The 24,065-nt window shown below is 36.8% G+C and overlaps 1 protein-coding gene across 2 annotated transcripts in view; it reads left to right on the top strand.

Annotated features, from left to right (window-relative positions):
• Positions 1-24,065, top strand: part of TENM3 (teneurin transmembrane protein 3) — a 321,907-nt gene that overhangs the window by 172,451 nt on the left and 125,391 nt on the right. For both annotated transcript variants that reach the window (XM_013129075.3, XM_013129074.3), the window contains exon 3: positions 9,426-9,663. In XM_013129075.3, coding sequence (XP_012984529.2) covers positions 9,426-9,663 — 238 coding nt within the window. The remainder of the gene's footprint in view (positions 1-9,425; positions 9,664-24,065) is intronic.

Here is a 24,065-nt window from a genome sequence, read left to right as displayed (position 1 = left end):
CCTTACAGCTGAAGCATGCTACTTTTTTAATAACATTTATTTATTAATCACAATTTTGCAGTCAAAATTAAGTGTCTATCTGTATCTGGGATAAATAGAAGGTGCTGGATGCGCAAAGCAGGAGATGGGACATTCTACATCATTTTACCTTTGTTTTACCAGCTGGTTTTGACTAGGTACTCAAAGACTTTTCTTATAAATTTTAGTCTACTGTCAGCATTTTGGATAGCTGAATGTTTTCCTCCCCCTACAACTTCTTTCAGCCAGACTTCTACTTTTTTGTTTCATGTTTTGTTTTTTTTTAATGAAAAGCTGTGAATTTTCAATGAAAACCAATGGATTCTCTAGTTAAAAAGATAGCCTTCAATTTGTGAACTCAAAATATATTTCTCCGCTCATTTCCATGAGTTATCAGCAAAGAAGATTATCTAAAGCTAGCAATAACTGCATAACTTTCTCACTTGTGCCTCTAAACAAGGAAGAAAGATAATGTTTTATTAAGGTGAAGAAAAGTCTCTTCTGCATAGAAACCGGTGTGACTTTAAGTGAAGCCTGTGGGCTTGGTGCTTCCCCACTCTAGAAATTATTGCTCTGGGAGACTGCTATCCCCCAGGGAAAAAAAACCTGAGCCCACAGTCTTACAAAATATCTGAATCCCACTGTGGGGAAGACAGGCCAGTAGCACACCACTAAAGGTTGCATTATTGTATTTTGATGTTTGCATAATGTAAGCTGAATGTCATTTCTGTGTCTCAAGGGAGCAAGCTTTTATTGTTTCTCACTGTGTGATAGCATCCTTTCCCAGTTTGAACTCCAAGTAAATTGTTGGAAATAAGTGAGTGACATTTTACCATTGGAGGGGTTTTTTGATTTCACAGACCTCAGGTCCTAAAAAGAGAATAGAAATTATATCTGTTAGTGTCCCTGTTAACTACTGTGTGGGTTAGCCTGGGGTGAAGGAGATGGTGTCCATGTAATATGACAGTGGCATTTTAAGTACATTTTTTCTTCCAGTTCAGTCTGTGTGCGTTGTTGCCGTCATGAGTTTTGTTATCTCTTTTATTTCTTTTTCTTGAAAAGCAAGATCATCATTATGTTATGCCAGCAGGTTAAATTTCAATTTCTTTTAGCAGTGTTTCTGTACTTTCCTTTTTTCATCTTTCTTTTCAAATCCCTCTGGAGATAAAAAGGCCACTATTAGGAAGGTTGTTTGAGGAACTCGTTTCACTATAACTTTTTCACTGAAGCTGAAATATTTATCTCTGTTTCAGCTTTCATAAAGTGGTTAAGCCACCCTCAACTCGGTTGAAAATCTGTCAAGTTTCAGTCCACTTTGTTTCTTAAAATATCTGCCTTGTGGATGACAGCATAATCACTGGTTTTCCTTGACCCAGGTGAATTGGTTCTCCCAACCTGAGCTCTTTCACTACATGTACTTTTCTAACTGCCTTCTGTTAGCCAGCCTCTTATATGGTACCGTGGACAAGAAGGCATGTATCACTGTATGATATTTAAAATAAACAGATTTTGTCTGCCATAATATTGACTGCATGTTACATATGTATTGAAGGGGTTAATGGAGCAGTTGCAGGCTGGAGGTGGATAGGTTGGAATGCTTTGAGAATCGATTCCAGCTAATGGAAAAAATGTTTTAAAAGTGAGCTGGTTCAGTTCCCACAGTGAACAACAGAGAGTGGAAACAACATTTAATAAACCTTTCAGAAGTAAATCCTCCGATTTTCCCTTTCACCACCATCTGTGGAAGAAATGCCTGCTTTCTTCTCAATGGGCAGTATTTCTTCCCGCAGAGTATTTGCTTTACTCTATTAGGTATCAAGAGAAAGCTCTTTATGTCTTTGGACAAAAAAATACTTGAAAAATATGTTCTGTTCATGTGTCTTTGGTTTTACTGACTTTGCATGTCTTTGTTTAAACGGCAGCTTGGCCAAAATATAACCAACGCTAAGATTCCCTCTCAACTGCTCCTAACTGTGTGGTTTCCAGTAAATTGAAGAAGTTTTAACTATATGCATCTTGTTTTCCAAAGAGAGATGCTTCAAATTAAAATCTCTGTTGTACTTGGATTACGGGAGAATGCTGTATCGTCTGATTCAATCTGTGTGTCACCTCCATTTTAAAAGTTAAGTCACTTACAAGACTTGGCAGACATATCCTATTACTTGTGAAAGTAATACATGATTATATTTGTTGTTGTTTGAGGTTTTTTACTATGTAGTTCTCATGCAGAATTGGGAGGCTCACAGTAATATTTTTGCATTGCTAATTAAGATGATTAAGGAAGAGGTTTTGTTCTACTGATAAACCTCACTGAAAAATCAAGGTTCTATTTTGCACTTGAGAATTGGCATGATTCTAAATGCAGGGCATATTTGTTGTGAACCATGAACAGTCTTTATGAAACCTGAAGAAGATTTGTGAAAACAGCCTGTAATAAAAATCACACGTGCTTCATAAAACACTACTTGATAGATATCACTTGCACCATTAAGAACTAAACGACAAAGGATGTAATTTCAGTTCTGGCATGCAATATTAATCGAAAGCCTTTAAAGCATCTTGCTGATGGGAACTACGACAACATGACATTGAAGAATTACGATCTAGAGCCATCTATCTTAATCAGATTTTCAAAGTAAATGCCATAAAATAGAAAGTTATTTTATCTGTCTTCACAGGGTCACATATCATATAGGGTATATAGCTTTTTAGCTTGTTTATTTTAAAAATACCAGGGACAAAAAATTCTGCCTTTCAAGTAAGTTCAAAGTTCAGTTCATATACTTAAAAAGTTTGTGAAAAGATTTATGGTTTCTATTTGCTGCAGTAAGATTTCTAAAACATTATAGACAACTGAATTATGAAACAGAGCTGAGCATGCACAGATATTATCAGTGTGAAGTTGTTGAGGGGAAATACTTTGCTAAATGGATGTGAAATGTAAATACAAAGTTGCAGGTGTACTTTTAACCTGAAGTAACACTCCTATAGATAGCACATCTGAAAGACACAGCTGAAAGATGTAAAAATATTTTTTGTTCAGTTTATAAAGGTGGCAGGTTTTGTGCATGACTTATTTCTTTGTCTTCTTGTGTAAAGAACAGCTTACTTACAGGGTATAGGAAATTATCAGTATGTACTTTGTGACTTAAAATACCAGTGTTACATGTTAGGGACCATCCTACTAACTTCTAGGGAACTCCGGCTCCTTCTCTCCACTTGTCACCTAGTAGATCTTGAACAGATACATGCCATGTCTACACCATGAGACGATTATAAGTTTCTCCACAATCAAATAAGTCTTTCTTCTCTTCCACAGCAGAAGTCTTTGTTTCTCTTTAAAAAGTAAAATGTTGAGATTTAAAGAAAAATGTGCAATGTAAGTAACAAGATTCACATTTTCTTTATCAATTCTTCCAAACTTGGGATGCTTTAACAAGGCAACACAATCTTTCAGAGCATATTCTGCAGTTAAATTCACTGGTAGATTCTCACTCCCGGGTAGCTTGACAGGTTGTCAGACCCTACAGACAGTGTACTGATGAGGAGACAAGCATTGGCCCACTTTGATCAAGCTACTTGTATGACTTTTTCCCATTTTATAATAGTATACACACACACACAAGATGCATCTTTTGATCAAAGTGTCCTTGTCACTTCTCTACATTCTTGTCACCACATAGCTGGCAAAGAAATACAGAGTGCTTTAAGAGGAAGTCAGCAGCAGCGGCTGCAGGTTAGTCTTGATTCCATCTGTATGTCCATTAACTGTAAAGCAAGCAAAAAAGGATAGTGCAGGCTGACAGCAAATCACAGAATCACAGAATGTTTTGGGCTGGAAGGGACCTTAAAGATCATTCAATTCCAACCCCTACAGCCATGAGCAGGAGCATTTCCACTAGACCAGGTTACTCAAATCAGAGTGAAAGGGCTGTGTTGTGCTGGTAGGCGCTGTGTCATCTCATTCCTTGTGTTGAGTGTGTGGTTTGGATCCTTAAAAGCAGTTAGCAGGCCAGAGCCTGCCAGCTCATGTGGATATGGAGAAGATTAAATAGATTTAGAGGGATTAACCACAAAATGAGCATATACAGTGAGTTATCTTGGATTGCCACTATAGCTTGTAGAAGACAATCAGAACAGAAGCTGTCTTGCACACCTCGGCAGAAAAAGTACACTGAAGCAGTGGTTCATTCAAAAGGCAGATCTGTTTAATTGTAAGTGGACACTTAAAATACACTATTTTTCTCTAAACCCATAACCTTCTTTTTGTTTTCATTAATTAAATACAGCTTCTCATGAAAGGTGCTCCCAGACCAGAGACTTCTGGAATGCTTAGTTTTACTTGTATTTTTAGTGCAGAATCACTAAAGCTGTGGCCATAGCGGTAGAGGTTGCCTCTTACCCTCTGTAAGCAAGGACTTTAAAAAAACAATTCCTTTGGGAGCTCTAGGAATAATTAATTAAGCTGTAATACCACTTTCTGCAATTTGCAGGGATCTCCAAGGTCCATCCCACTTCTGTTTACATTACTCTTGGAGATACATCCATGTGTCAATTAGGTAAAATTTCAAGTCCATCAAAATGTTTTACTGAGGAAATCAAACCGGTTCTGCAGAAATTACTTTTGACTGCGAGCAATCAAGAGCTACCAGACCAGGGGCCAGTGACCTGGAAATGAAAGGGTTTAGGTTGTATTAACAGTTTTCTAAAATATTCAGTCTACTCCAGCTGCTTACTTCTGGTGCACATTGTGGGCATTTGCTTTACCATGGCAGAGGCTCTTCTAAAGAGAGCATTAAAAAGGAGCAACCTGACTAGGAAGAGTTAAGACTCTCACAGACATGGATATTGAATTACATTATGTTCACATTTGAAATGTTTATATCATAATGGAAGTCTTCGCTTTTGTGTTTGTCATGGAAACTCAAGTTAATGTTAATTATACACTATTAAAAAGCCTAACCCTTATCAAATGGAAATCGCCTCTTTTTCCTAGATGAGTAGCTAGCTGACAGGTCTCAGTGATCTGTCTGTTATAGAAAGGCTATCACATAAAGTGTGCAACAAATTACTTTTTTTTCATGGATACTTGGTCTGCTCTTCTCCTTCTGAATTAACCCCTTTCTCCCAAATGGCAGTAGTTATCATAATGTCTTTCTCTGCTTACTTTTTACTTTGACATATGCATCTTTTCTGTATTCTTTCACATGCTGTTCAAATTCTGTAACAGTTAAATGATAAAATTAATTAAATGTAAATTACTTTTTTGAAAAAGAAAAAGGTTTTGTAAAAGGCTACAGAGTGCATGTAATTTACCTCTACAATTGAAATGGCTGCTTTGCTTCACTGTGGTTCCCTAGGGTAAATAACAATTTAAATATGTTTTGAAAAATTCATGCAACTGTAGTAAGACAGCTTTACACCCAATTTCTTGTGACTTTTCCGAGTTCTGTACATATGTTTGCATGCATAATTATCTGTTGCTGACTTATGCAGCAAATGCCTCAAAAATGTGGGGCATTTTTGTTGCACCTGAACAACTTGAACACGCAAGCTGATTGCTCGGTCAGTTTACATTTGCTCCTTGCTGTAGAAATCTGTTTAAGATGCATGGGATGGTTCTACCGTCATAAAGGTCTAGAGTGAACAAGGAAGTTTTAATTAAAATTTGCCATTTTTAGACGTAAGCCCACCTGTACATATACTTGGTTATTTTTAGTGTAAACCAGACATTCCCATTTAGATTAAATAAATTAGGATAGCATTTAAAATCCAATTAAAGCAAAGCAACTGTAGCTTTCTACAGTTGTTTTAAAGTATTTCAAGACAATTGTGCTTTATCAAATTTGAATGCTCTTTCTTCTTCCTGATAGTGTATAAGAAGGAAATTTCTAGGAAGTGGTTTGTTGTGCGGGACCTGGCAAGGGCCCAGGACCACTGATCTTTTCACTAACCAAGGCAAGAACTGTTTTCCTCTAGGATTTCCATTTTCCAGCAAGCTGATTGATAGAGAGGAAGAAGGAGTTACAGGATCTCAATCCTGGCCATTGTGGCACATGCAGGAGTATTTTTATCCGGAGTAGTCTCCAGTGTTGCAGAGCTCATGAAGTATGTATCTGTGTCATAAAACTCCCACAGTGGTTTATAAATTCCTTAATTATGAAAAGCAAAAGAACAGTACTCTTCTGGCCATGATGCTGATTTCTCAGGAGACCTGTGTGAATCACTTACAGTGTATACCTCCTTTTCCCTGCATATGCAAATGAGAGCACTTTCATAGGGTCACGGGGGTGTCAGGAGTTACTACCTAAAACTGATGGCGTTATGTGAAAGTTGCAGTAATACTGAAAGCTGGTGCAAGATTGACATTTCTGTAAGAAATTGTGTGGCAATCAGAGTTAACAGTGGATTCAGGAAATCTGGCAGGTTGAAGGGAGTATTGAAAGAGCATTCCTCAGTGATCTCTCATTCAGAACAACAATATAGGACTGAGGAAATTCAGAGGAATATAGATTTTAGGTCTATTGATTTATGGAAAATCTAATCTTGTTAGGCACAATTCTACTTGTAGCTCTTGCATAATTAGAAGAGGAGTAAATCATTCCAGATTTTTCTGGCATTTCTGATTCTGTGGAGGCTGTAGATTGCCTGCCAATTGAAGCCACCCTTTACACTAGAAAATGTCACCTGGCAGCCTGTTACGGAGAGAGACAGTGGGCTTTGAGGATGTGTGATCTCTGTGAAGTTGCACTTGCTGTGCTCTCCTTGCTCCCTTCTAGCCTGTGGCTTATGGTTACAAGCTCATCCTGCAACTCTTAATTTATTTTATATGTTACTGTGTAGTTTCAGTGTCAGTAATGTTTATACATTATATAGTAGAAGGGCTTTGTAAAGTCATAGTAAATTTCTGGGGAAATAATCTAAATCCCAGATGGTGGACTGAGTAGCTGGCCTGTCAACTGAGGAATACAGTTTCACTCCCCTAGCATGTTATCAGTGTACTTACTAGATCTAAGCATTTATTTGGGGAGTGCATGAATACCCTTTACAGAGCCTTTACAGTCCCTCTTCCCCATTGTAGAGTGTATGGGAAGGTCTGACCTCTCACTGAGATAAGCCTGAAAGCCTGGCATTGTCCCCTTGCTCACATCCTCCTTTGTGCAAGAGAACATTATTTTAATTTCTGCTTTGTCTTTAGCAATGGATGATGCAAGATCTGTAGTTCTAAAAATTATAAATTAAAAGTTTGATTTTCAGCTGAGATTTTAAATGAGAGGAGAAATTAATGAATAAGAAGGATGGCAGAATAACATTTCAGCTGGTAGAAGCTGCAGGGGAGGACAGTATGGCTCTGAGCATGGCAACACTGTTGAACAGAGCTAGGCAGGTAAGAGACTCGAAAAGGGAAGTCACATCCTTAGCCAATTTTGATTATGTAATTTGATTACAGTGTAATGAAAATTATTTAATTTCACTTCTATTTTTTTATGTTGTATAATCATTTATACATATATATATTTACACATATGCATGGAAATAGACACTTGTGCACTTTATATATTTTTATGTATGCATATGCCTATGTATTATAAAATACAGGGCCACAGTTAATTCTGCACCAGCCATCAAATAGGTTATAATCTAAATCAGATAAAATTTTGCATAGACAAGGGGAAAAACTCTTTGCTGGTGTTAGTCTGTTAACTTTCCTTTAGCTGTCTTGTTGAAATGTGGCTTGAAGGCCTCGATGGTGATTGTAATCACATGCAGTGACACACTTTGTGTCAGTGTTGGTGGAGACAAGGCTATCAGCTGCATCCTTCCTGGAAGGTAATTTTTCATCAATGTATTGGGGATTTGGTGTTGAAAACTTCACTGGCAATGTAAATGCTGTCATCATTTTAATGACAGATTCAGCATTGCTGCCGTTTGTGATGAAAGTTGTATTGACCACACAAGAGAACTGTAAAGGAGAATGGGGTTCTTGGAAAGAAAATTATTCCGAAGGCTGGATTTTCTGTTTAAGCTTAGCACGTCTATTCCTTAACATTCTCAAATTTTCTTGTGCTCATGACCTGAGAAATTGCTCACTGTTGAATTATTTTTATAGTAGTCACCTGCAAATTATTGGGAACATCTGTTTCAACAGAAACACTTTTCCTGTGTTCTCTGTACCAAGGTATTATTATTGGGTTTCTAACAGTTTGCAGTTATAACCAGTTCTAAACAGGGATTTGCTTGCGAAGATTAAACAACTAATTTGAAAACTATGTGAAATCCTTTACAGTGTGAGCAAAGTGCAGGCCCTCTATCTTCTGCTCTGCCTAAGACTTGCATTTGTATTATGAGATATGTTCTCCTACAGTAGTTTATGAAATATACTGCAGTTTGAATTACATATTGTTACATTTTGAAGTGTCATCTGTCCTTGCTAAATCATGACAAATGAAGTGTCTTGAGGAGGTTTTTTTTATGTGTTTCTTGTGTTGTATAGCAAGGTTTGTCTTCTATTTATGACTTATTTACTATGGATTTTATAGAAAAGATTGTTAAAACCTAACATTGATGGAAGTATTTCATTGTGGGTTCTACTGTTTTGAGGTTTGGTTTTAAGCTTTATGGGTGTTGTGTAAATTGGTTATATAGAAAAAAAGAACTTCCTTTTGTTTTTTTGGCCTAACTCTTTGATCACCTGTGACTTGCTCCAAACTGTAGTTACATTGCATGGTGTGAAATTGGAAAATCTGTTCTGTGTGTGTTCTAATGGATGTGACGGTCATTAAGTATATGAGTCTTTTGACGTTGTAATCAGATGCGATTCAGTCTGTTAAATATCCACGAAGCAACATCTGCTTCACAGAGTGACCTTCTGTTAAAGAATACTTAGCATCTATTAGTAGATCATAGTGCAGATCTGCTTTATTTGAAATGCACTAAAATAGAGTAGCCTACTGCTGTTTAGCAACTAGCTTGTAATAATTTATTGCAGTTAAATAAAGCTTAAAAAACTCCATTAAATAATTATAGGGATTATATGCATTTCAAAAACCTTTGTATTCTATTGAAATTACCCACTTAATTTCAGGGTTGGTCTGTTAAAAAAAGCTGAAATCTAAAGGCACATTAGGGGAACTGTCAGATGCTATTTTCTGTAGGTGTTAATAAAACCAGATTAAAAAAAAAAAGAAACAAATTAAAACCAAAAGCAATTTTACCATCTGTTGTGTACTAATCAGAACTTGGTGTATCAAGGGTAAACTTGCTCTTAGAGAATGTCACTGATGTCCGCTAATAGAATAATATGCAAATATATTTGATGATAGCATTATATTGAAATTCTCATTCTGCTTTGATTGTAGCAAATGCTAAGGTGGTGTATAACGAACTTTAATTTTCTTTCTTCTTAGAGCAACCTCCAAATAACCAAGGCCAGTCGACCCTGCAGCCTTTGCCACCTTCTCACAAGCAACATTCAGCACAGCATCACCCATCAATCACCTCACTTAACAGAAACTCACTGACAAATAGGAGGAATCAGAGTCCGGCCCCGCCGGCTGCTTTGCCCGCCGAGCTGCAAACCACACCTGAGTCAGTCCAGCTGCAGGACAGCTGGGTCCTTGGCAGTAATGCGCCACTGGAAAGCAGGTAATTACTTAGGTACTACTACAGACTGTGGCACTTCTAAAGAAAGCATTTAACTCAATGAAAGATGACCAGCAGCAAATACTTCCCTTCATTCAGCAAACAAAACTGAAAACTATACAGTACTAAAAAATCTGTCTGCTCTCTAAAATCCTCAGTGACACTCTTTTCCCTTACAATGCCTATTGCAGAGTGATTGGACTCAAAGAGTTTATTACTTTTTCCGTACAAGCATTTTCCTTCCTGTTCATAATCTGGGCCTTTTGACTGTTGGAAGAAATTCCTTGCCTTGCTTCCCAGGTATGCTATGTGTCAAATACACGTTGCCATATAGATCAAATGTCAAGGAGCTTTCAGTAATACTTTTTAACTCCTGTACTCTATCTCTTTAAAGAAATACTCATGTGAGGCTAGGTGTTTATTAAAATTGCCTAGGATTTGGTGAGATGAAAGAACTCAGTTCTGGTATGATAAATTTGTCCTCATTTTTTTTTTTTCTTTTAGAATTGATAACTGGCTCTAGGAAAGAAGCAGCTAATATAAAGGTGACACTAGCTTCTTTAGATGCAGAATGATGTATGATGCTGATTGATCTGTAAAAAATGTCATAGGACTTACTGACACAGAGCTGAGTTTACCTACAGTGATTAATTAATACTCATGTAACACTCAATCAGTGCTAATTTTTTATTAACGAAAGCCATAATATTCCAATTTAGTCATCAAACTGAGCATTTATAACTGTATTGAACCTGACAGTAATTCTTGAAAATATTTATTAAATCCATTCAGTTCATTCTTTGAATCCCTTTAAATTATGTTTTGTAAAAAAGTAAAGATAGTTTGTCTGATTTTGACTAATTTAAAACATACGTGACCTTAAGATTCTCTATTAGGTAGTTTTGTCTCCATAGATGTTCACACAGATCTTCTGTCAGGCTGTTGGGAATGGCTCTTCCTTTTCTTAGTTTTGTTGGACCTTGCTGTATTGCTTATGAGACATAAACATTGTGGAATAGAATTCCAACTGAAGGGATTTAATCATACTCAGACAATTCAATACATTAAGGAGTTTTCTTACAAAACAAGTAAGTTTGTAGTGGGAATAGGATGTTTGACATTTTCCAAACACTGGTTAATCTTCAGAATATGCATATGGTCCTCGATGTTTGCTTCTATTGCCATTTTTTTTACTGTGTTTGTAAAGAAAAAGACTTAAATACCAGTTCCAACTTGGAGTAAATATTTTTTGCCAAGTAGTCTTTTCATCTTTTAAATGTTTCTGATGAAAAGCTAAGGATATTTGAGTTTTCAAGTTTTGAACACTTGTGAATGAGCTGAAATGTGGAGATTTCACATAAAAACCGACAGAGCCCTACTGTAGTTTCTCTAATAGTCTCACCTGGTTGGAACTCTGAAGGTGAAGAACCCATCTTATTTGTCATTGATTTTTCCCTTTTTGGTTAAGGTTTCCTACTGAGTGTGATTTTTAGGCTCAGTTCAACTGTATTAACAACTTTGAGAGAGGTCTTTTCCTTCATCCTTTTCTCAGCCTGAAAGAAAGTTTATTTCCTCTTTGGCAATATTTTAGCTTATGCTTACAGTCAGCTCTTTTTTTTTCTGCTTTGTTTTTCATCTGACTTAGATGACAGCCATTTAGAGGTGCAGAATGTGAATGTCAGCATATATGCATAGCTGTCTTTCTATCTCTATAGGCTCATATTGGTGAAGGGGGGCGTAAAAATGACATACAGCTTGCTGTCATGAATAGCTGGGTAGCGAATAGGCTGGTTTTGTGTATGTGCATGTAGGTGAGGGGGATATATTTGCAAAGCCTGAGGGAGGTTTTAGTCCCCATCATTTTGCAGTAGTAATGGAAGTGACTTTGAAATATACATTTCATAATATTGGGTTCAGTTGTATTTTAATAGAATATTCTGCGATTTGGCTCTCTATAGAGTTAATGCTTTTGTGTAAAGCATAGCTGTTACTGGTTAAATGGATGAACTGTGAGGTGACGGATCAATGATGTACAACAGAAATTCTATTTGATGTGTTTTTCTAAATAGAAAAAGACTATTTTCTTAAAATTTGATGAGGGGCTGAAACAGCAGCTTTGGTTATGTGAGTGTTACTTCAACTTTGATGCCATCTTTAAATGACTGTGAGATTACTGAGCAGTGGCAGAAATTAATTTTGTTGGGGCTCAGTAAAATATACTTTAAAAAAAAAGAAAATATTTCCTGCAGATTTTCTGCAAACTGAGAGATCTTTTCATTTGACATTTAATGATTTTTACAGTTTGACTCTTCCCCAGCCTGCTATGAGTTAGGTTCAGCTGTAGCAGCAATAGATCTGCTGGAGAAGCCAGCACCATAGAACAGTATTAATTTTTGAAGAAATAAAAAACAGGAAATATTTTGAATAACTTTCAGTTTTGTTCTTTGAATTAGTGGCTGGAAAGCCAAAATCATGCAAATGCATGACTATGTGTCAGGTGTCTGAATGTCATAAATGATGATTAAGTAATTAAATATTACTGAGGGGGGGTTATTATCATTGGTCTTAAAGATTTTATTCACATACTAGTTTTAGTAATGAGTTCTTGAGCACCAGGATCATTAGTTACATTCTCATGGCTTTGCATTCTAGTAGGCTCTAAATTACTGATACTTAAAAATACTTCGTAAATCAATGCTTTAAATGCTTTCTCTGTTAAATATTGAATGTGCAGAATTTTGCTAAAGCACAGTCAATTACGTATGATAGAGATGTGCAGAGGAAAAGTAGGTTAGAATTCATAAATTTGTTGAAAAAAGTAAGCTGGCAGCATCTCTTAGAGCATTTCTCAGGCAATATTTCATTAATCTGAGGCACTGAATGTCTAAGGTAAATTTGTCAGCAAGGGGAAATTTACATATTCCAGTCAACGAATAAATCTGATAATATTATATAACTTTATTCAGTATCTGTGCTAATGTGTCAGTGAATCAAAGAAGAGCTTTTCTTGTTCTTCTTTGATTTGCTCTATAAAATACCTCTTTTTTTTTTAAAATATGGCTGTATTTTATATGATAGACTATTTTATAGAAAACAAGCAAGAAAGTCACATGTTTTTCATAGTCTATACTGATACTGCTTAGTCTTCTCTTACCACTAACTTATGCTTAAAAATAGCATGGGTATTCTTGTATTCAGGTACTTATCTAGTAATTTTAAGGAGAAGAAAGAGGGAGCTGGTTGGAAAAATTGTTGATGGCTGGAAAATATTTCAGCATTTTGAAGGATTTAATTAAACCACTAGAATGTCTCAGAAGTGGTACAGACAAGACAATTCCTAGAATGTGTTCCATGAACATAATTCTGCAGGCTTGATCCAAACTTTATTTTAGAATGCAAAGATTTTAGATCAAGGATCACACCCTTATATCTTTATTGGGGTGAACTGCCAATGAAGCTATGACCTTCAGTATTGATTAAGGTGTGGAAAGGGTGTTGATAGTTTCCAGAGAAGTCCTAAATCAATTTGTGTAGAGGCTGATTGAGTGTCTACAAAAGCACAGTGTTGCTGGAGGTTAAAGTCTGCTCAAAGCAGCTATTTTACGCATTCCACCCACTAAAACAGTATCTAGTTTAATCAAATTCAAAATTGTTCCATTCTCTAAGTTATCACACATGGACTTGATTAGCCATTTTACGTATAGTGGGAAGGAGTGGTACAAAATAAAGGTAGAAACTGGGGACAGAGTGCAAGTCCTGCTTTACTGAAGATCCCATGTGTCACTGTGGGTGTGCCACACCACTGGTCTCCAAGTTGAGGAAACAGGACTATTTCTGTTGTTGAGAGCATGAATGCATTTTTAAAGATTGACATGCCATAATTATGGGGTCAGTATATGCACGTTAGCCACATTCATGAAATCAAAAAACAGTATTGTTTTGAAAGACTAAAGCTGATTAAAAAGTTTTCTTTTAAAATTATCATGCAATTGGTGCTCATGAAGCATCTGTGTTTGAATCCTAACACAGTGGGCTTGTAAGCTTCCACTGATGTCAGTAGTGTTTAGATTTTTGCTTGATCTCACTGGCATCCTTTCTGCTCAAAAATTCCTTTCTGTCGCCATGAATACTTGGAATTTGTCCACACTGTGTATTTCGTCCCCTGTCTCTTAGTCAAGCAATGGTAGTCCAAAATTCAGCAGTATTTGCACAGTACTCTTTGAGTTTATCATTCGCCTCTTTAAAGATGTGCAGCTATTGAAATAAGCGTGGGCCCAAATGTTTTTCAAAAACTTTCCCTGTTTTAGGTAGGAGAAAAGGAATACGCAGTTCTAAACAAAATAGTGCCTAACTTTGTTTCTCCCACTTCATTTTCTCACCGTTCCTGAAGAGAGTCAGTCTGTGGTCTTTCCTTCCCTGACTGCTGTGCAGTGTCGTTTGCAGAACATGAGATCTCCCCTTACTCTGGTAGCCAGCCTTCTGCATATTTTCTGACTAACTGGCTGTGCCCAGATAGCCAGCAAGAGACTGTCTGTTAATAGTACACTTTTATTACTTTATCTCTGGCCCAGCCTCAGCTAAACAACATCGCCTACTATGCACTGCTCAGTCTTTAAGCCTGTCTTGCCACAGGCAGCAGTCAGGAATTTTATTCAAGGTCTTCCACATAAATAAGCAATCACCAAAGGGTAGTAACCACCTAATGGTAGCCTTGTAATACTGTGTCTTCAAGTTACAACTCAGTATGTGGTTCAGAGGACATCATGGAAAGCAGATAAAACTCACGTTTAAAATGCAGTTGCAGTTTTGCACATCTGTAGAAAAAGAAAGTTATGCAACAGAATTAATACATTCTTTTTGTGGGATCATCCCATTCTTTAAACTGAAATTGCCACTCTAATTTCATCTTTTTGTATCTTTGTGTATAGAGAATTAGGAAATCAAGCAGTCCTTGCAAATGGTCATGACAACCTTATAGAGATGGATGTGTTTTCTCCAACATATCACGATAGCAGTTATGGGTATGTGACTCTAAAGTGTTTGCATGATGCTAACTGTTGACACAGAAGGCAAAATGTGATTTGAAGGAAGATATTGGTGACAACACTCAAAACATCTGAGACAGCCTTCCTTATCTTTGTATCTGATTTTTTAAAAAATCATACTTCAGATAATATCTGATACTGACTCGTGACAAATACAAAAATGGTAAACTTTGACTGCCAAATCTTGTTTGCTTTCGCTTACGAAAACAAGAATGCAGTTCAGGTTGTATTAATTCTCTATGGCCTGATTCTGAAAGCTGTTGCAAACTGCATGATTACATATTTGCCAGATCTGAGCCTTAGTTTGTAATACATTTACTACTTATCAAATGTTTGTTTTAGAAATATTATGACATATTCATATAGCATAGGGAATGACCAGTTATAGAAGTTAAGAAAATTATGTATCTAATCTATCATATTTTTACTAGCTATTTTGAAATTCAACTGCTGATAAATATATAACTAGAAATAGAGAATTCCAGATAAGTGAACATTTCAATTTATTTCAATAAAATTTATCTTACAGCACTGTTCCATATTTACTTAATTTTGTAGTTAATATTTGTCTTTATATTTGTGCTATGTTTTGGCATTCTTATGCCATATCAGTATACTTGGTTTCTGATCCACACAAAAAAATCCCTGACAAAGCAGTACCATTGCTCTGTGAGTTCCAGCCTGCTAATCAACATAATATGCTAAATTTTAGTAAAGAATTATTAATCATAAATTTACAATTTTTTTATTTATACTGTGTTAAAAAACAGAGCTTTATGTTCAAATTCTGTTTTGCCAATTGTAACTCTTGATATTCAAAAGGGATAAGGTGCTATTTGATTAAATGAGACCTGCATCCGTCCATTAATAACTAATTAAACTGTAAAATATATTGACACTGTACATTGATCTGCTTCGTGCTCCAAAAACTCTTAAACCTTCACTTAGCCACAAATTAAAATTAACAGCAGGAGGAGAATGATATGTTAAATTCAGTTAATCACTATCAGCAAACTCAAAAATAGTGCAGATAGTTACTGGAAGACACTAATATATTTTATTTAAAGTAAAAATGTAAGCATACTGTATTAAAAAAGAACAAAACCAAATATTATTGTTCCCTGTAGACCAATTACCATACAATACTGATTCAAATGCATAATTGCTGAAGTAGAGTTAATAGAATCATGCCTGGTTTATTCTTTATATGTTTGTAATGGGACCACCAAATGCAAGTATTTTAGCAAATGGACTATGTTACATGAAATTCCTGTTGGTTGATGCTAATTCAGGTAACAATACAATGAAATTTATCTTGTTTGTAATCCCTTCATTTTTTAAATTATGCTAGCAGGGATCATCTCCTGGTGTGAAAGTTGTCCAGAGATAATAACACATCAGTTCCAAAGCATAATAGATTTGAGACTACAACATGCCATCAGCATGAAGATTCAGCTTATCAACCTCACTAACATACTGTGCCACAGCTAGAATCATTATATATTTGTTTCTTTGTTTTCATGTCATGCGTGTGTTACGTTATGATATACTATGGTTTAGTTTGTATGGCTTACAGAGACAATATAAATCTAATGAATTTGACAATTTTAGTGCTAATAATGGTAATAGAAATAGGCATTTTGCATAGAAATCCTGATGATTCATAGGCCTAGACCTAAAGAGTAGTTGTTTATAGCTTTGAAAGATTTGTGCACAGTGTATTAATTATCAGAAGACAGCTGGAAATCTGAGAGTATTTTAATGGTACGTACTGTTGGCTTTATTTCATACAATTATTCTTTTCTCTCAGATGTAAACATACATTAGTATACATGTTCACAAATCAGCTTAGTTTGAAGTAAAAAGTTCATTTTTCTGTTACCTATCCTTATAGTCCTCTGCCCAAGCTATCTAGATGTCTAAATCTGAAAAACAAGTGTCACTGTCAGCGAATGACCATATTTGTATTTCTTACAGATAAAGCTTCACAGCATTTTCTGTCTCTTAATTTTCTGAAAAATTCATATTTTTGCAGGGTTAGAGTTTGGAAACTTCCTGTTACATATACATAAGAATTCTTTGCAAAGAGGTTGCTGGGGAATTTTGTCATCTTTGGGGAAAAGGTTCAAGACAGCTGAGTTTAAAAGAGGTCAGGTTGTTATAAGGGCATACGGAATTAAATGTAAGAGTGGAAGAAGCCAGGAGTGCAGAGTGTAAAGGAGAAAACTGGAGATGGCTGGGGACAAGAAGGATAGGAGTGAGTATGCAAATGGGTAGATGGAGTAGTCCAGAAGGAGAAACTGAAAGTGGTTAGTTAGGCAAGGTAGGATTTAGGTAAAATGCAAGAGGACTAGAGGCTGAAAGATGAAAGGGTGTAGACCAAGATTATTCCTTGTCCTTTGCTGCTTGTGATTACATGTGAAATCCTTTTAAATAGCATGAAGCTCATCACTTGTAAGACTGACTCAAGATTATGAGAAACCTTGGCTGCTGGCATATGCTCTACTAATGACAGAAACCAGAAATATCAAACCAAAAATTTTGTATCTGTGATGCCCTATGCTGAGAAGAAGCCTTTCAATGCAGTCTCTGAAGTTTCTTCAAATTTGCCTTAAAAAATCACAAGTTAAAAAAATAAAAAAAAGAAAAAGTCATCAACAGCATAAACTTAAGCACTGAAAATTTACAAAATTAAAAGCTAATGTCCTTCTAAAGTTTCATAACTGCAGTTGAGTCTGACATCCCAGCGAGTGCAGCTCAAGTTGAACCAAAACCAAATTTGAACAGATTCTGGAAATTCTTTCTGTCCCATTGAAACAGTTGAAAAAAATCATACCAAGCACCATGGCAAAGTAAAGGCTGTATGGTACCAGCATCCAGTGTCTCTGATAACACAGGTTGCACAAAGAGAAGTCCAGCTCCAAAAAAGTGTGTGGGAAGTGGGTACCATTAAAGCTAAAGCATCACCCTCTCCGAGGCACAACGGGTAGTCCCCTGTCTTGTTGAATCGCTGAATGGTGGTCTCTCAAGTCTGTAAATCTTGGCATGTTGCATATGAGAATGTATGCAAGTACAACTTTTCACCAGGAAACAATAAGGACCAGAAAACAGGTATTACCATTGCGTACATGCACAGTTGCCAAGCTGGTGGTAGTGGCTGCAACTGAGAGGTTATGAGTGCTGTCACTGTAGTGACATGAATCTGGCTGTTTGAGTCACTGCTGGTAGCATAGTAGTGACAGCACAGAGTTCATTATGGGTTATTACAGACTGAATTGCGAGAGAACCCCAGCCACGGACAGCAATAAGTGAGCTAAGGTTCACAGATCCATTATGATGGAAACTTCAGCCTGCTTGCTGCTTGAGGCAGAGTCAGATCTTGTCACTGCCAGAATAATACTTCACTTCTTTAACTTCCCTCTGGTTTTATATTCTTTTGAAATGTCCAGTAGCTCAGTCAGGTCTTTCAGCTGCAGATGAAATTTCAACCTTTGTTCCAACTTCTAAATTAATCTGTGGGTAAATAATGCAGCCCTGAGTCTTCCTTAAACCACATTTGCTTTTTGAGATTGCCTCCATGTGCCTTTTGAGATATCTAAAACAATTGTTCTTTCAGCTTTATGAAGGCAGCAAGGGTAGTGAAAGAGATTGGAGGAGTGCTTGTGCCCTACCTTTCTTTGATTTTCTTCCTGTAAAGTTTAACTTATTCAATACTCAAGTCAAGAACTGGCCAAGGTTAGAATGCCTCATCTCTGAAAACCAGTCAGGATATGATTCTAGAAGGCTGGAGAACGAGATGAGGAATTGTAATATAAATTGTTACTACACACATGAACATTTTCAGATCTCACTGCAAAATTCAGATGCTTTCCTCTGCTTTCTTTGCCTTTGGAGAGAGAAGAACTGGAATTGCATGAACACTGACAGTATCAGAAAGTGCACTATGAGGCTGTCAGGTTCACTCCAACTGCTTCCTCTTCAGAAGTATCACCAACAAACAGTATTGAGAGCCAGGTCACTTACTGCAATCTACATGTAAGTCTGTGTATGCACTAGTCTTCAGAGAGACCCAGAAGAAGCTTGTAAAGAGATACTGATATTTTTTCAGCAATTCATAAGTCTAGTTCCAGTCTCCCCTGAAAGAAGGTAATGGGACAGTCCTGCAAGGACTAGTATGTGTAACTAAAATTGTGGCAGGGTTCTTTGCTTGTTTGTGCAGCACTATGAGTTATTCTTTGCATCAGACTCTTCTGCTCACTTCTGCAGAGTGTGGCTTAGCATTGTTTCTTTCCCTTGCTCATCTTCTCAGAGTGCAGTATGGGAGAGAGGAGCACGAAAGAGCAGGCTCAGCAGAGGCGTCTGATTATACTAATTCTTTTGATCCTAGAGTTGCATTTACGTATCACAGAAGGGAACTCCTCCTTCTGTGAGGGAGAGAACTAGCTGCCTGAGTCTGAATTTGGAGGAATAAATAATGAGATGTTTACAGGTGCTTTCTACATGCTATAGCACTATATTCTTTCTTACACCAAAAAGAAGGTAGGTGGATTGCAGAGGACAAGATTTATTCTTGCACACCTAAAGAGAGGAAGTTTGGGGCTTTTATCAGTATCCAGTCCTTCAAGTCACCATGTCCTGGTGGCTTGCACAACAGACTGGGGTAGTGTCATGTCTGAATTGCTGTTTGAAGCTTCAGGTTGCTCTGCCTGACTTCTGTTTTTCTCCAGCGGCAGCCAGCAGTGGGAGCAGTAACCCGCCGGAGGCCATATGTGAAAGAACACACAAGCAGCGAGGAAGGCACTTGCAGCCCTAGTAGTACTTCTTTTCTTTCTTGGCTTTTAGTCTTCAGTTAGAAAAGAAAGTGGGTCTTCATTGGAAACCCACCCAAACTCAAGTGCATATTGCCATATATGAAGTGGGTTTTTGAAAGATTTCAATGAGTTGTTAGAAGAGGCTTATCTCCAGTTCCCACAGATGTTTTCTCTGTTTTTGCATATGGATAGTAGCTCTCTTCTCTTTCTTGCTTTCTTGCTTTCTTTCCTCCAAGCTTGATCATTGTTTGATCTGATGTGATCTCAGAGTTTTTACTGAGTTTATGATAGTATTAATACTGGCTCTGATGAAGCAGAAATTAATATTACCTCTTTCTAAGCAATTTTTTGATTGCAGTTCTGCACAAAAAATAAACTGAGACAAACTTGCAGGATAGTGTAGTTTCTGTGCTCGCTTTGATTTATGTTAAATGCAGCCATATGGTTCTGTGGAAGTTAGTCATAAGCCCATGCTAAGGGCAAACACCATCAGCTACAAGGTTTCATCTCAGAAGAATGTTAGCAGAAGATGAAGACAAGCATAAGTGTTCATAGAGAAACAAAAATCCAATTCCTTCAGGAGCCTACTGGGAGAGCTGCTCATGCATCAGTGAACCAGAGTTTATATGAGGCCTAGTCAGTAATTTCTGTTATCTTTTACATCTTCTCTATAATGTCAGTTGGCAGAGATTAATCTTCTCTTTCCATCTGCTTCCTCAGCTCAGTACAAGCAATCAGATTTATTGATGTTATCTATCCATTAGTGAACCAGGCAGAGCTCTCTAATGTCAAGTGTCAGTGAGGGTCATGGTCTAGCTCAGAGAACCCAGTTCAATCCAGCATGAATAGGGTCCATCAGCAGAAAGGGGGCACACCAGTCAGTAGATGTAGTGCACTGATTGATTGTGATCTCGGACCACTGTTTTTTCCACAGTTAATGGTTTTCTACTGATTCTGACAGTTAATGTATCTGGTAAGGGGTTTGTAAACAAACAGAAAGCATGGTAGCCTGTTCCCAGGAGGGAAAAGTTCAGCTGGTTTGCATTAAAGAAAGTCAGAGAGACATAAATAAAAAAAAATTAATGAGAGAAGTTGGAGCAAACTAAAATAGCTGCAGCTGGATATATTAAGCTTCTCTGGAAGGTACTTTCTTAAGGTGAATTAATTTCTTTGTATGGAAATAGCCAATCAAATGATATGTCTTCACACAGAGATAGGCACACATTAACTCTGCATGTGTCAATAACGATGTGTTTGACGTAGAGAATGAGAGTTCCCAAACCTTGGAAGTCTGTTCTGTCTGACTTTCCTATGCCCCTTTGAACTGTCACAAAAATAAAAAGATAAAACTGCCACTACCCTTCTGTCTTGCTTACATTGGCCTTATGGTGCTGCTGAACTGTTGCAGAAAGTGCAACAACTCTTTTGAAAAGCAGAATTACTGATTTCTGCTGTCTCCAGATAGGTACATTATGAATTGTGACCTTTTTTGGACACCACTTGGTATCTGAGTTTTAGTCAGGTGAGCAAACATCTCAGCTATATTCATTACAAAACAGAATAATTGCAGTCTTTATTCCCAGAAATTCAATAATATTGTTATATTAAACATAAGAACCAAGTCATTAGGAGTACTATAGAACTCTGAGCAGAGAAGTCATGCCTCCTGAAGTATTGGTCCTGAGAGGTAAATACGTTGCCAAAAAATAAATGCACTAAAACTTACATTTCACTAAACTTGCATTTGTTCAAAGTGAGTTTGATAGGAGTTTTCTGCTTATGAAAATCTGATTGATGTGTTCCTAATTCGAGATGTCTAACGTGTAGGTATTACTGCTTAATGCCTTTGAGTGAGTCCAGGATAACAGACTGAGGACCTTAGCAGAATGGATAAGTCCATTTGCCTGTCCTTATTTACAAATGCCTTAATTCAGATGACAATGTCCACAAATTCAACACTCCTTAGAGACAAATAATTTTTAATGGAGTTAGATACCGGTAGATTTCAGTTGGGTTGGAAGAGAAGATTAATGTATTATCCACAGTGTAAAAATTGGTGTGCTCATTTTATAAAGCATTTAACCTGTGAATACTGAAAACAGACTCTTCCAGCCTTGGCTGGAAGAGTCAAGTAAAGTACAGTGATCTTTTGAGCCAACATTGGTTTCCTGTGTTGGTAATTGCTAGTATGTCCAGGGTTTTCCTCACATTGCAGGGAGAACAGGTGAGTCAAATATAACAGTTTAGTGGACTTGTTAATGACTTGAAAGAAATACTTAGAGAGCCATGAGTATACCTAAATATTTCTGGGTCTTTGGGGACCTATGGGTACAAGAAGCAAATGCAGAAAATGTTAGGGGTAGTTTTTCTTTCCTCTTCCACCTTTCCCCAAGTTATTTTCTGTTCTTTCATTTTCAAAATGTCACTTTTGTTACATTTTGCACTGAAACAACAGGGATCTGAAAATAGCTTTCCTCAACTCCATGGTTGCCTTTGCCTGTTCCATAAAGAGCCCAATTTTGCTTTTTTGCTTCAGGCAATTACTTTTTAATGCTTTTGTATGTTTTACACTAAAAATATACAATTAATCAAACAGTTATGTTATTAAAAAACTTGTCTTTATATACTGTAGTGCAAACAGTACATACTCATTATACAAGAACAAGGGAACAATCAGTTGTATTTAAATTTAAATTGAAGAAGAAAATAAATTTTTGACACGATGCCTGCAGAACAAAACACCACAAGAATGAATACAAGCATGAGTTTTGGATTATAAAGAGTGAACTGTTAGTTCCTCCCCCCTTTGTACTGGTCACTTTCAGACAGGGTGTTGTTCCTGGTGATCTGCCCTACTGTGGTAATTCCTGACTCTTGCTTATTTGGTTACAGTTACACACAGATTTTGCACATGTATCTGTTCTCTATCAAATAAGATTATCATCCTCCACAATTTCTGGAATGAACTAACTTGCTCTCATCCTGCATATGCTTGCAGGAATCCTACCCCTTACACTGTTTTTAGAGACTCCCTGCAAAAGCATGGGTCAGAGATAATTTTAACACTGAATTCCTTTTGTAGTGCAGTCTTCTGAATGTGATAGCTGTTCTTGCTCAGTAGTCTTCCAGTAGTGTTCTGTCATTGTCTGAAGAGCCTTGTATTTTTAATACCATCATGGAACTGACCAAACAGCATGTAGGGCAGCATAAGAGACAATACTGCAAGAAAACCTATACTGCAATGGCACTAGGACATTTGTTAGTGACCATGATGAATCTCTCTATTCAGAAACATAATCAAGCTAAGAGACTTTTTTATGCTCCAGATTCTTCAGGTGCTGGTAGTATACAACAATACACAAGATTCAAAGATTTGGGAGGAAGGGATTTAGATTTTTTAAGCACATATATTCTAAATAAAATTTTATTCTGGATTGATTGTATTGTAGCTCTTGTGTTGAGTGTTTCATTGTTGTATATGCACATGGCCTAGCAATTATTCTGTAACATCAGTCATTGTCTAAATAATAAGGTTGCACAAAATAACAATAGCTGCCTTTAAATTTCACTGGCAAGGTGATAAAATGAGATGTATGTTCTGATGTACTTGCAACAGTTCAGTAGAATTTGGGTGGACCTTATTGACAATTCTGTATTTAGTACAAATTTTGTAAAAGTCTTGTGTGACTTTTAGTACACTGTGACATACTTGCCGTGAAATTCATGGCAATTTCATATAGCCATGGGTTGAGCTGTATGAAATACTTCAGAACAGAACAAAACTGCTGCCAAGAATGTTGCTGGAAATGATAAGGTAGGCTCTTTTACATGTCTCCCAAGTACATACAAAGTATTCTATGTGTGATGCCAAAACCCAGAGAAATCATAGCTACAGAGCATGCTAAATATTTTGCAAGGTGAAGCAATTTCAGCATAAACTAAAAATAAATAAGTAAATAGAATCATATATCTAATGTAAAAATTATATTGGGAATGTTAAAATTATGCAATAATTCTGTACAAATTGAGACCAATCTATTTAAAAGTAATGTGGAATAGTTTATTTGTATAATATCTATGCATCTCTCAGTCTGGAATGTAGGGCTTTCCAGATGTGTTTATGCTGTATTGCATTCATTGATGCATAGTATCCATTTCCTTCTAAACCGAGGTCAAAAGTTTCTGTCACACATCCTTTCATAAAGAAAGCTATTCTAAATCACATTCTGTTGCTGGACACCTGGCTTTCTTATATCAGAAGTATTTGGGCTTATGGTCTGATCATTTCTGTCCTTGAATGTTGTGATTATCTATCTCAGTTTCTCTGAAGACACAGTTTTCAGTCAGTTTAATCTTTCTGTCTAACTCATGGGCTTCTTTATCACTTTTTTCCCCCTCCTGCTTTCCCTTTTACTGAATTTGGTAGTGGGTGCTTCAGTTTTATTTTCCACAGTGGATGTGTCAGTACAGGGAAAATCTTATTTGATATGCATCCTCCCCCTCAACTTGAGGAGGAAAAAGCTGCATGTCAGCAGGTGCACACCAGCAC

The sequence above is a fragment of the Melopsittacus undulatus genome, chromosome 7 (assembly GCF_012275295.1).
Source record: "Melopsittacus undulatus isolate bMelUnd1 chromosome 7, bMelUnd1.mat.Z, whole genome shotgun sequence".
NCBI lineage: Eukaryota > Metazoa > Chordata > Aves > Psittaciformes > Psittaculidae > Melopsittacus > Melopsittacus undulatus.
The sequence above is the reverse complement of the archived record's forward strand: the minus strand, read 5'-3'. Positions and strand labels throughout refer to the sequence as shown.